Below are 13,689 nucleotides of genomic sequence, written 5' to 3' on the forward strand. Positions count from 1 at the left end.
GATATGTAACAACTAATAAATAAACTTTATTGATCACAGGAAAAATGCAATTATTATTTACCAGTGATGGAATGTAACCGTAAAGTCCAATTTTAATGTACTTGTCTTGTACAAGAGAATTTCAATGTTTTGCTACTTCTACTTCTACTACACTTCAGAGGGAAATATTGTACTTTTTACTCCACTACATTTATTTGATACCTTTAGTTAGTACTTTGCAGATTCAGATTAATAATACAACATATTCATCTATAAATAAATAAAGAGGTACTATTATAAAGACAAGACTTTATTGATCCCTTGGTCAACATTCACAAGCTACCTGGCAGTATATATGGTAAAACATAAGCCACACCTTTACCAGCTGCAACATGCATACATTAATATATCAATAATTATAATTCAATAATGGCCATTCTGCACAATGAGTACTTTTACTTTGTGTACTCTAATTATGTTTTAATACTAATATTTGTTTACTTTTACTTCAGTAGCATTTTGAATGCAGGACTTTTACTTAGTTCTACACTGAATTGAAGACTTCCTTCTTAAGATAATAATGTTATGTCTTCATATGTGTCAGTACTAATATTGCTACTTGATCTTCTTCCACCACTGTTATTTACTAACATTAAAGCATTATATTTAGCATGATAAACACAACCAATACGACCGGATTCACTTTGCAAACGGCATTGTGAATAAAGATGAGTAACAGGAAAAAACAATTATAATTAGTGAATCGTCAAATTTATAGACGAAGGAGCAGTTAGCTGTGACGTTTTTCCTTTAATGACTGTGCCCTGACATCCAGAGAATGACATCATCGACGTTGTGAACGGGCGCGTTGTTAAGTAACGAGAGGGGGAGACAGACTCGAGTGGAGAACGGCCGCCCGTGCTGCTGGAGCTTCTCGGGGACTATCAACAGGGAGTGCAACCGACGACAGAGCTAAGAGCTGGGGGTATGAGAGCCGCCAGAATCCGCTCCCATCCTCCTCTGCCCTGGCTTCTGTCTGACTGACAACCATCGGATCAGAACCTCTACGGAACCAGCTCTCTTTCGAACCCAATATCGGGTGAGTGGTGGGTCGGGGAACCAGAGAAACCAAGGGGGAAAAGGGGCCCGATTCGACCGAATCAGAGTCTCGCATTCACGGCTTACAGGAGGGGGGGAGGGGGAGAGTAGTAGGGATGGCTAGTATCTACACAGGCTAGTCCAGTACATAAATGGGTGCGGTTATAAGTATGATACAAAATGTGACTAAGTATAATATAACAAACACATTTAATGCTTTGTTTAATTTCGACAATGACCATGGTGAAGAACCTATCACGGTTCGGTTAACGTGTTTCTACTAGCTTACTCTTAGCAGCTAACAGTGAACTAACGTAGCTAAATGTCTTCGGTTGATGTTTTAACTAACGTTAGCGAATTTAAAGCGTCTGTATATGATACAAACGGGTCTTTTTAAAACGGCATAGCTGTTGGTGGATTTTATGAAATGTAGCTAATGTTAGTTGTAGCAAAATATTGTAACGTGACGTTAAAGCATAACTGACTTGCTTATCATCAAATTGCAACCAGGAAAGCGCAAAGTAGTCTGACATCTGCCATTTAAAAAACGGTTTAAAAAATACTGAACTGTAACTTATTTTTGCAAGTTTTGTATTAATGCATGTATTTAGTGTCGGGTCTGTAACACACAGGCTGATTGTAGAGTGACAGCTGCCCGAGTGAGAGGCGTAGCAGTGCTCTGTTTTTCATGTGATTGTGAAATCCTCTGGCTTTGGGTCTCTGACACTTGTTTTCTCTGGTAAAGAGGACTTATTGTGTCACTTCCATGTATGGCACTTTCTACATAAGTGGGTCTGACTGATTACATATGAGAAAAGGCTAAATTATTTCACACTTTGGATTATTATAATGATATATTTATAGATGGATGGATATATAGATAGATGATTTAACCACAGCTTACCACCTCCTCAGGACATCCTCCTCTAAAGACTACACTAACCTAACCAGTATACATGTAGAGTTGCATGCTAACCTGTCAACTGTCCTGTAGACCCTTACTACCATAATAGCACATGGTGCGTTTTCAGGTGCAGTGTGATTATTCCACTTGCTTCACATCACACAGGCCATCTTTGAAACAGTGAATAATGCATTCTTCACATTGCATAGTTTTTCGCTATGCTTTTCTTGGCAATACCAAGTTCTCTCTTTCTGAGCTTTTTAGAATGAACATGAGTATTATGCAAGTGAAAAACCACATGGACACTTAAATATGCGGTGTAAAATTGTGTGTCACCGCTTCTGTAACAAGCAGTTAATCAATAGCACTTACTGTGTAGCCTTGTGATTTAATGTTGCTCCCTAAATCAGGTTCTTTGCTGCAGCATATAAGACTTGGTGTAATGAAACTTAACACTTTTATTAACCCAAATCCATCTGCCTCCATCACATCCAGGTTGTCTTCTCATCAGCTAGAACTGACAAGGGTTAGGGCCTACATCTTGCCATATGTTTGGTTCAGTTGATGTTTTCTCTTGAAATGAGGGCCATGCAATGCAAATTGTTTTGAGTTTTAATCCTTTTAACTCAGTCTCAGATGATTCAAGATAAGAGTAGAGGTGCAACAACTAGTCAATCGGAGGCAAAATAATCGGCAACTATTTTGATAATCATTCAAAGTAATTTTTCATGTAAAAATGGCAGAAAATGCTGTTTTTAGCCTCTCAAATATGGAGATTTCCTGCTTTTCTATATTTTATATCCTACTAAAACTGAATATCTTCAGGTTTTGATCTGACAAAACAAGATATTTACAGACTTCACCTTGGACTTGAATTTAAAAAATATTGTCTGACATTTTATATACAAAACGATCAATATTGAAAATAATTGTTAGTTGCAACCCTAGATGAGAGTATGTCAGCCGTCATCACTGTTTAAATAGTTTTAGAAAGGAGCTGGTGCTCTTTTTACTTTAATTTTTTCATCCGACAAGGATGAAAAGTAACTTCTGTGATTATTTATGTTGTGATAAAGAAGGTTCTGGGTGAAAGCAGACTGAATGCAGTGGACTCGTCCTGCAGAATTGATGACTCTTCTGCTAGCTTGAATTGGTATGCCCACAAAACTGAGCTTTTCTGAGAATGCTTTGTTTTGCCATTTCTGAGTTGTCACAAGACTATTTCTATAGGAGATGGGATTGAGGCAGAACTCTGTAACAATGAGGTCAATTTCATATATTGTGTCACATGACTGGAAGTGTTGTTTGAAGATGACGCAGTGATTTGGAACTAGCGTCCACTGTTGCTATAAAGAGCACAGTTTGTTTACATAGTGTTCCCAAACTGATGGCGAGGAAGCAAATCTCCTTGATAAATGATGCTCTGCGTTGATACATCCTCTGCAGCACTTTGCTTTCTGAAGTTTAATGCACAGAATCGTCTGAGGGCCTTGACACAGATAAAGCCAGCCAGTGCTCTGCAGCCGCTCATGCTTTCCCTCCCTTGGCACTGCTAGTACAGAACAGTGGTGCGAGCTTAGTCTTGCTTTTGCAGTGGCTGCACAATGTGGCGTGGTAGAGAGCGTACTAAATAAATGATGATCCTGCTCTAGCGTCACGTGCAGTTCAGCTCAGAAGATGCACTTCATTTCCTCATGTGTGCCAAGTGTTAGTACTCACAGTTGGTTCTGTTCCAAGTGGCAACTGGCATTTTTTATGTAGCCCTCATTTTGCTTTATTTCTTTCTCCACCAGTCCTTTCCCTGCTTTTCCTGATCTCACTGCAACCACCTCCCCCTCCCAGCTACCTTACACATCTAATGGTGTGTTTCTGGAGTCCGGACAGCTGTTTTTTGATCAACTAGCCCTGCTCTGGATACATTCTCACATAAGCATTTGGTCCGTTCAATGTGTCTGGCATTGACGGATCATCATGTGGGCAGTTAATGACTCTTGAATATAGCTTCCCCCCCATTCTACCACTATGGGAGAGTCCAGCAAATAGCCCTATGTTATATTCAGTTGAGTTGTACAGTAGCTCATCCTATAATGTTAGTGGTGAGAGAGCCCAGATGAGCTAGATGGTGTCATGTGTCCTATGCCTTCTTATAATAATCTCTATTTGTCTGTTGGTGACAGTGACGACTCGCAAACATGGAGCTGAGAGTGGGGAACAAGTACCGGCTCGGGCGAAAGATAGGAAGTGGCTCCTTTGGCGACATTTACCTTGGTAAGTGTAAACTGACTTTTTAAAATAGTTTTTGCATGCCATACTCTACTTTCCATGAGTCTCCTCTGTAAAGGGTCTTTCCACATTAGTTTCTGCTCAGTCTCTCTTTTCATACTGTACCATTACTTTCTCCCATTATGGGCACCAAAACTGATTTTCCGTCATATTCTCATCCATCATTCTTTCCTGGAACGGGCGCAATTGCTATGGCTCTTACAGTCCCAGTTGTACTTTGTGTGTCTCCTCAGGTGCCAACATTGCCACCGGTGAGGAGGTAGCCATCAAGCTGGAATGTGTGAAGACCAAACACCCACAGTTGCACATTGAAAGCAAGTTCTACAAGATGATGCAAGGAGGAGGTAAGAAGAATGTTGCTTTGACGGGCTTGGCAAAAATCTTTTAAGCATTCCATATCAAACCTCTTTGTCCCTGTTAATTTTATAGATGTTTGTACCATACTAAGCCTGTGTGAAATATATTTAATTCTTAATGTCTCAAGCTGTTTTGTTTTGCCCAGATCCCGATCAGAGTAATTTAATATTGTATATCTGCCGATACAGATTGCCGATCTGTTACTTCTATTTTCATAGATGTGCAGCTTCAACACTTCAAGAACATTAAAGTTATTGGCATCCAATGTATATGCTTCTTGAATAGCTCTGTATTGGATAATGAAAAAATAAGTTGCTCCTTTTAATATTTTTTACAAAATAACAAACCCTCTCTGTAATATTTTTGACCTTGTCGCTGTCTTCTCTCATTTTAAAAGTTTCCTCCAGTTTTTGTTTACTTTGGTGCAGCTTTTGCCTAAATTACCTGAATGAACTGTAATGCATTGGGTGTGTATCTGCGTCGTCTGTATGTCTTTGCTGATCTTTAAGATTTGACCTGGATGTAATTTTTTCAAATGTTTAGTGATCTAAATCCTAAATCTTAGCAATCGTAGGCTGACCCTGAGTGTGTGAATGTTTGTATTCTAGTGGGCATTCCATCGATAAAGTGGTGTGGAGCCGAGGGAGACTACAACGTGATGGTAATGGAGCTGCTCGGTCCCAGTCTGGAGGACCTTTTCAACTTTTGCTCCCGGAAGTTCAGCCTAAAGACTGTCCTGCTTTTGGCAGACCAGATGGTATGACACAAACGTGTAGACCCCAGGGCATTAGAATTAGGACAGTTTCACAGTCCCCTCAGTTATATCCCGCAGTGTGAAACAGTTCTATTTATGAGTAAAATACAGAAACTTAATATTTATGTTAGCATTAGGGCATGTGCATGACCTTCTTGACTTTTATTTATTGGTTTTATATATACACATTGCACGTGATTCCCCTAAAGCTTCTTTATAGATTGTGGATGTTGTGGTCTCCACTACTCTTGTGCATCAAATGTACTGGCCTAGATATTTAATTTAATTCATAACTCGACACAAGTCTTTTCACCTTTTGTTCTAACTGCAGCAAAGTTGCTGTGTCAGTCCTCTATGTGCATGTTGACTCTACTTATAGCCTGGGGTCATCGCCTTCCCTCGTCCTGTCTTTATATATCCGGTTGTCCTCCTTTTTTAATGCATTGGTTTACTCATGGTATTGATGTATTGAGTGCGCCTACTGCTGCTCAGTGACTAAAACTTTATTAGAAAACACAAGGACAGTGCTGGTTTGACAGCATGTAAAATGTGATAATATGACTGATTGTGTATTTGTCACCTTGATGCCCCCCAATGTATAATTTCTGTGTACCAAAGTATTTTAAGTCTTGTGCTGCAGAACCTGACAATTTTGCCCCTCATCTCACCTAACTTCTTTTAGATCAGTCGCATCGAGTACATCCACTCCAAGAATTTCATCCACCGGGATGTTAAGCCTGATAACTTCCTAATGGGGCTCGGCAAGAAGGGTAACCTGGTGTACATCATTGACTTTGGCCTGGCCAAAAAGTACCGCGATGCCCGCACACACCAGCACATCCCTTACAGGGAGAACAAGAACCTGACTGGCACAGCGCGCTACGCCTCCATCAACACGCATCTTGGAATTGGTAAGAGGCAGCATAAACACAAAGCAGATTTTGATTTCTTTTTTGAAGGACATTTTGTGTTTGGGTATTAAGAACTGGTGCTAGACTAGTAACTTGTAATGTGCAACATCGGATTACATCCTCAGAAAATGGGGCTGCTGTTAGTTTTTTGACCTATTGGCCCTGTTATTCACAGTTCTGCTCCTAATTAGAGTTTGTTTACATTTTTTGTACTATTGTCATGGCGGAGAGGTTGTGTTAAAGTATGGACAATCCTGAACAGGCCTGTCACAAAAACTATATTATAATTTTAAGACCGTTTAATGCCTCTGATACGATAATAATATAATACCATAATAATGCAAGAATACAGTTTCAAAGACCAATGAGCTTTTCATTCTTAAGAATATTTAGACATTTAAATTGGGAAAAAATAATAAAAGTATTCTAAAAAAATAACATAAATAAAATCGAAACAAAAAGGTAAATAAAATGGACTCTCAGGCTCTGTTAACAAAAATGCACAATGTCTGTGCAATGCCCACATCTTATATAGTAGGGAAGACCCGGCTGTGTATTCTGGCATCAAGTTGGTGAACATTTCTATGTAAACAAACACAAATGTAAACACGGACAATGATCGCGCAAAAATGATCGAGGTCATGTTCACATGAACGACGAGTCGATGGCATAATTGATGTGACAGGCCTAATCCTGACTAAAAATATAAAGATAATTTATGAATTTTGTGGTAAAGTTTTTAAAGAAAGTTGAACAAACAGTATGCCACTTCACTACCTTTGCGTCTTGGTCAATGTGTCACAATTCATTGTATTCATCGTGTTGCTTACAAAAATTGTCACACCCTTGTTCTACTTTGACAGCTACCTCCAAACACCATGTTAAATGTGATTCATCAGAGCTGGCTTATGATGATATCTCCCTCTACATGACATTCATCCCTAGCCTGGAGGTGTATTACACTGTACTCTGTGCCAGATTTTCCCTGTCAACAGTTGTCTTTGGAATCTTTAATTATTATATTTTAGTGTCTGTCAGAACGTAATAATGGTCTCTGAATATTTTAGGGTTGTTTAAATTTGGAGTTCTTACTGATGCTTAAAGTTTTTTAGCCCCAGGAAGCTACCATTTCTAGCTCTACAGTCCCCAAACTGTTGTTCCTCATTGACGCCCCCCATCCCGTCTCCTCCTCCCACTGTTTCATTATGGAGTTTCCTCCTCTTTGCATCAACTTCTTGTTTATACACACCCTATCAGATCATACAGAGTATGTGAAGGAAGAGGGCTCATGAGAGGGGAAAAAGAAGGAAATGCTGGCCAGGATGGAAAACTGCTCTGTTGTGGTGTTGTCATTTTTCTATGGCTGACCATCATTTAGCTGAATAGCTGAACAGTTGCAGCCCCAACAAGTTATGCATCTCGATATTTTGATTTAGATATCGTTGACTTTTTGTTAGATATCTACTTTTAAGTGGTTAACATTTAAGTGAGTGTGACAGAACATGATATTTCTGTTGTAGTAATTCATATTTACAAAATAATTTCATAAGGTTGACTTTTAATGTGTCGTACTTTTAAATGTTAAATTCTGCATTAAATGTGGAACTTAACCCTTGTGGACACTTTTTCACAGTCTGGGATATGTCAATGATTAGCAACAACATTGATTTTGATGCATTGCATCAAACACACACTACAGCAGCAATAACCCTAGTGGAAACCAGGATTATAGCAGGCATTTGCCCCTTAAGGCAAATCTGAGAGAAAGGCTCAATCTGGTGGAAAATAGTAAAAACTACAATTTTGAGGCCAGGGCTGTAGGTTGAAAACCTGATATAATAGAATGCATGATTTTATGTTGCAATGGCTGTGGGATCAAAAATTGTGGTTTCAATTACGACATTTTAGTCCCCAAGGCTCTGAGTTTCTGTATTTTGGCTACACAGTTTATTGTAAAAGAGCTGAGGTTGAACTCTGCATTAGCACACTCAAAATGATTGAAAAATCATTCATGAGGCACACGGGTCAATCAGTCATCGCGTAGGTAAGTGTTTTGAACAGGCTACTCAAGATTCTCAGTAAGAAAGCCACACCTGCCCTCACCTCATGCAAAAAAATCAGTAACTCACAAATACTGAATAAAATTGGTGAGATACACATATGAGACATCCTTTACAGGTTCCAACTATAGCCATGTGGAGTAAAGGAAATAGTTTGGCCAAATTGTGATGTATTCCCAACTAACACACTGCGGTCTTAGCATCACTTGAAAGTGCAGTAACTAAAGACTCTGCAAAATAGCTTCATTTTGTCCTAAGGGATGTCCTTTTTAATTTTTGACTTATATTGGCCTATTTGTGACTATTAGTTGTCTCAATTACAGGCCACTAAAGGCTGTGAGTGACTTTTTGCAGTACCTTAAAGTCACAGGTGATTGGAGAAAGACTATTGCTTTGATTTTGCCATTTCAAAACTTTAAATAGGGCCTGTGTCAATGATCCTTTGAGCAGACATCCCTCAGTTTCTCACTCGGCGCTCTCACACTTTCTGTTCACAGAGCAGTCCAGACGTGACGACCTGGAGTCTCTTGGCTATGTCCTCATGTACTTCAACCTGGGCTCCCTCCCCTGGCAGGGTCTCAAGGCCGCTACCAAGAGACAGAAGTATGAACGAATCAGTGAGAAGAAAATGTCCACTCCCATCGAGGTTCTTTGCAAAGGATACCCTTGTAAGTTATGTCCAAGTTATTTATTGAACTAATTCAGTCATTTTGTGTTTTTTGTACTGCTATGTTGAGTCTATTGAGTTTCTCCTCACTACTGTTTTGCCTGTTATGTATTCTCCTACAGCTGAGTTCTCCACATACCTGAATTTTTGCCGTTCACTCCGTTTTGATGACAAGCCAGACTACTCTTACCTACGACAGCTCTTCAGGAATCTGTTCCACCGTCAGGGTTTCTCCTATGATTATGTCTTTGACTGGAACATGCTCAAATTTGTAAGTTCACATAAAGTGTTTTGTAAGTGAATTATTGGGGTTTGCTTTGTTGCTCAGTTGCCACCTAAGTCTTTCATCACAGTGCAAAAACATCTCACAGCTTACAGTATACTACAGCTCATTTAAAGCTATATTTTGTCAATGGGAACGTTTTAATGTGGCTGTCATCTATCAGGGTGCCAGTCGAACAGCTGAAGATGGGGATCGGGAGAGGCGGACGGGAGAAGAAAGGGACGAGCGGATCGCAGGAGCCCCCAGGGGGTCTGCATCGCGGGGCCTGCCCCCAGGTCCCATTCCTGCAGCTGCCAACAGAGTCAGGAACGGGCCAGAGCAGGCCATCTCTAACCCTGCCTCACGGGTCCAGCAGTCTGGTGAGTTTTCTGCTGAATTATGTCAAACTCCTGCTGTCCGTCTTAACTATGCCGACACTGTAATATTTTTCTCCTTGAATATCTGCATACCATGCGCTCAGTTCTCAATCTTATACATCATTTTAGGGAACACGTCGCCTCGTGCGATTTCTCGAGCAGAGAGGGAGAGGAAGGTAAGCATGCGGCTCCACCGCGGAGCACCTGCCAACGTGTCGTCCTCTGACCTCACAGCCCGTCATGACCAATCCAGAATTTCCACATCACAGGTGAGAAAACACTCTCTGCTCCTTTGGTCAGCCATGTCTCACATTAGTGGGAACATTTTTTTATTTATGAGAATGCCATGTTTGTTGAAGTGCAAAGAATCTGCCAGTTTAACAATCTTACACATGGCAAGATATCCAAAAAAGAGAGTAAATCACATCTCATCAAACCCAGTTACAGTTTTTCAAAGCCCTTTTTGAAGTATTAAATTCCAGGTAGAACTAATGCGGTGTTCAGTTAAAGATGTGAATTTTAAGCATACCTGTCAACCCTCCTGTTTTTCCCCGGGATTATCCCGTATTTTTCCTTCTATCTCGTTTTCCTCCCGTTGAAATATTGTCCTGGAATTTTAAAACCGTATTTTTAACCTTAAAAAAAAAAAGAAAGGCCTAATTAAAAAAGTGTACAGTGGCCTCCGGTAGAGCAGGTGGCAGTATTATGTTTAACATGAGCTGAAAAACGTTATCCGCCAGTAAACACACAGAAGAAGAAAACAGGAACAATAACACAGAAGAAGACAAAAACATATGGATGAGAGTCTCAGTGAACGGGAGATAGATGGAGACGCAGTTGTACCTGCCAAACAAGTTAATACTTTATGCAAGTACCTGACAAATGAGAGGAGACCTTCCCTTATTTAATAAAAGCAGAGTCGGGCAAACTCGTGCTTTTTGTAAAGTGTGCCATTCAGATGTTAGCATCGCACACGGTGGAATAAGCATCCAAGCACAAGCACGCCAAGAGCCACAAAAACATACACTGTCAATGACTTCATGTGTGACAAGAACTGTGTCGGAGGCAGACCAAGTGACCAAAGCTGAGGGAAAGATGTCGATGCTTTGCGCTAAAAATAATGTAGCCTTCAGCTTCTGCGTTGATTTCAGTCGCAGTGTAGCGGACATGTTTCCCGACTCTGACATCGCAAGGAAGTCCTCGTGGGGGGAAACAAAAGCCACACAACTCATCCATCATCAAATAAATTGATGATAATAACTGATAAATAAAATACATACCTTTTTTATAAACATGTCTGTACAAGTAATACATACTTTAAATAAACATGTATTTCCTTAATATATATACCCGTCCCTTATGTGTTTACATTTACATTATATGGGGGCCGGGGGGCTGAGAGCTGTTAAAATATGGGCAGAGTCCGCCAAAAAATGTCCCTTATTTTGAAATTCCAATGTTGACAGGTATGATTTTAAGCCACAACATTTTGATGTGAAAATGTCTCAACAATGTGAATACAGATTTATGGGGATAAGAGTAAACTATTATCCAGCCCCAATGTATGTATAGTAAATAAGGCAGCACAAACTAAGGCCTCAAATATTACCCTAAAATTAAGTCTGCACTTCTTTGACATGGTTTCAAAAAGTGTGTAATACACGCTTAACAAATGTATTATTTGTTGCACTAATTTTACACTATGCAAACATACAGTGTTGTTGTTGTGTTGACTCTACACTGTTCTAAAGTGTTCAAAGATATAGTCGTGTACTAAAGATGTCTTATGGAATCTATTAGCAAAGTTGTCAGCGTTGTGTGTTCTGGGAACTGGCCATTTGTATCTGTAGTTATGCATCTCTTTAATGTTTCCTCGATTTAGGAGATTAAGCTGGTTCAACATGCTATAATAATTATGTCTTCATTCTGTTTCTTTTGCAGGTCAGCGTGCCATTTGAGCAACTGGGGAAGTAGAATCCTTTGGCTCTGCATGCACATGAAATTGACAGGTGAGGTCTTAATTTCACTGCTGACTGCGTAAATGCACCACCTGCCAATGCATCGCCCACACTAACGACTATCGCCCTATTTGTTGTTGCAGGGCTGCAAGGTATATTCATCGCTCCAATTTTATTTTTCCTTTTATTTTTACCTTGTCTTATGAAAAGATGATTGCCCATGGACACATGGATCTTTGGAAAAGGACAGTAAATCTTTTTAAGGATCCAGGGAAGTACATGACTGTATCTAACATGCACTCTTTCATGAACCCTTTGTGATGAACCTTGGACCACCACTACGATTTTAAAAAGCAAACAAATGACAGTCCTACACCATTTTTACTCCATGGTTGCTCATACCTGCTCCACTCCTCAAAACATTTCCCTCAGTACCTTCTGTCTGACAAATGTGAAGAGCTGTTGGCATCAAAGAAGCAAAAAGGTTTTCAGGGACACGCGCATGTTTCTCGTCAAAGGTCAACTTAGTGATTGATATAGGCTTAGTAAAGATCTTCTTCAGCTCAACACTGCAAAAACTTCTGTATTTCATCTTTTATCTTTCATGTGGATATCTGAAATTGGAGCTTGTTATGTGTTTCCTTTCTTTGCTTTTTTGAGAGAAAAAACAGCTAAAAGATGAAGAAATGGGGAGAGACAGGTGAGAGGTTATTGGACAAAAAGAAAGGTATCTTTGAAAAGGATAGGTAAGTGATGTTTTTAGCTGTCGTAGAGTAATGTTTCTGGTGAAGTAGCAATTGGTGCTTGCTTGCCCTTCATCCATGTTGTGATGATTTTCTGTCCCTCAAAACTCTGCCACCAAAACCTCCACCACCCCTTATTTTGCCTGTTTTTGACTTGCGTGTTTTCTTTGGTTTTAAATATGAGTGGGTAAGGTGAAGAATGACCATAGATATTGCAAAGACACACTCAAAGTCTTGAGGGAAGCTCCTCAGGAAATGCTCAGTGTATTTGACCAGAGACCATATAGCTGCCTGTTTGGCTAACAAATAGAGGCTGCAATTTTTATGATAGTTCTAAATGTTACCATTTTTCTTATTGGAGGTCATAGGGGAGTGGGCAGGCTCTGTTAGGGAAGACTCTTAGGGGGATGGGACATCCAATGATTTTTTTGTTTCTTTTTTTCTTAAATGTTTACTTCACTGTAAATATTTTTTTATTTTGATGTAAAGCCAAAATGTGGTTGTTTTAAAGTGTAAAGTAGAAAAATGCATACTAATGACATACATTGGGGCAGGGGTCAGAATTTTAGATATTTAAAGTACTAAACTGGGATGGGCTACTGTTACTTTGCCAGCTGGGTCATCCAATATTTTGTGCGTGTGAGAAAGTGAGTGATTCAGTGAATCCCTGCTAAGAATACAATATTATTTTGTCTTTGTTTGTATGATTGTTTTATCCCCTTCTCTATTTATGTTAAACTATTTTTTATTTTTCTGAAATAACTTTTGTTCTCTTATTTATGTGTAATTTCATCTTCCTGTAACTTCTTAGAAGTAGCTTGTTTGTTCATCATTTCCTTGCCTGTCCCTTGTTTTTCTCTTCTTATGCTTCAAAGGTTGTCCACCTCATATAATACTTAGGGCTTTCAATATTCCTCCTTCAAAAATAATATGCTAATAGTTTTGATGTCACCTTTTTGGATTTTAACCTTCAGCAACCTTATGATGTCATTCAAAAGAAAAGTGTGTCTGTGTGTGTGTGTGTGTGTGTGCGTGTGTGTGTGTCTCTTTTGTACAGGCCACCATGACCCAGTGGCAATGTAACTGTTGGGTTGGGAATGATATAGTTGAGGTGATGGGGATTTCACTTTATGTATTGTGTACTGATATCTTGTACAGTTCTTTAACACTTTATTTACAACAGTATTTGTGTATATTTTATGAAGTAATAAAAATGAATAACGTTGCTCACAACTTTTTGCCGACCTTTCTTTCTCATCTTTTGCTTACTGCTACGCATAGAAGCTTTTTAAGTGGTGTGTGTATTGGGCACAAAAACATGCAGTGCAGTCCATCT

At 39.5% G+C, this 13,689-nt stretch overlaps 1 protein-coding gene across 1 annotated transcript; it reads left to right on the forward strand.

The window, feature by feature from the left end:
- Window positions 1-826: 826 nt before the first annotated feature.
- Window positions 827-13,586, forward strand: LOC115012269 (casein kinase I). Its single transcript, XM_029437809.1, has 11 exons — window positions 827-1,078; window positions 4,159-4,249; window positions 4,498-4,608; window positions 5,230-5,378; window positions 6,058-6,286; window positions 8,844-9,014; window positions 9,136-9,284; window positions 9,460-9,655; window positions 9,782-9,921; window positions 11,594-11,661; window positions 11,754-13,586. Exons 2-10 carry the CDS (start codon window positions 4,174-4,176, stop codon window positions 11,624-11,626), a joined length of 1,254 nt encoding a protein of 417 aa, XP_029293669.1. The 5' UTR covers window positions 827-1,078; window positions 4,159-4,173; the 3' UTR covers window positions 11,627-11,661; window positions 11,754-13,586.
- Window positions 13,587-13,689: the final 103 nt, after the last annotated feature.

The sequence above is a fragment of the Cottoperca gobio genome, chromosome 8, assembly GCF_900634415.1.
Source record: "Cottoperca gobio chromosome 8, fCotGob3.1, whole genome shotgun sequence".
Classification (NCBI taxonomy): Eukaryota; Metazoa; Chordata; class Actinopteri; order Perciformes; family Bovichtidae; genus Cottoperca; species Cottoperca gobio.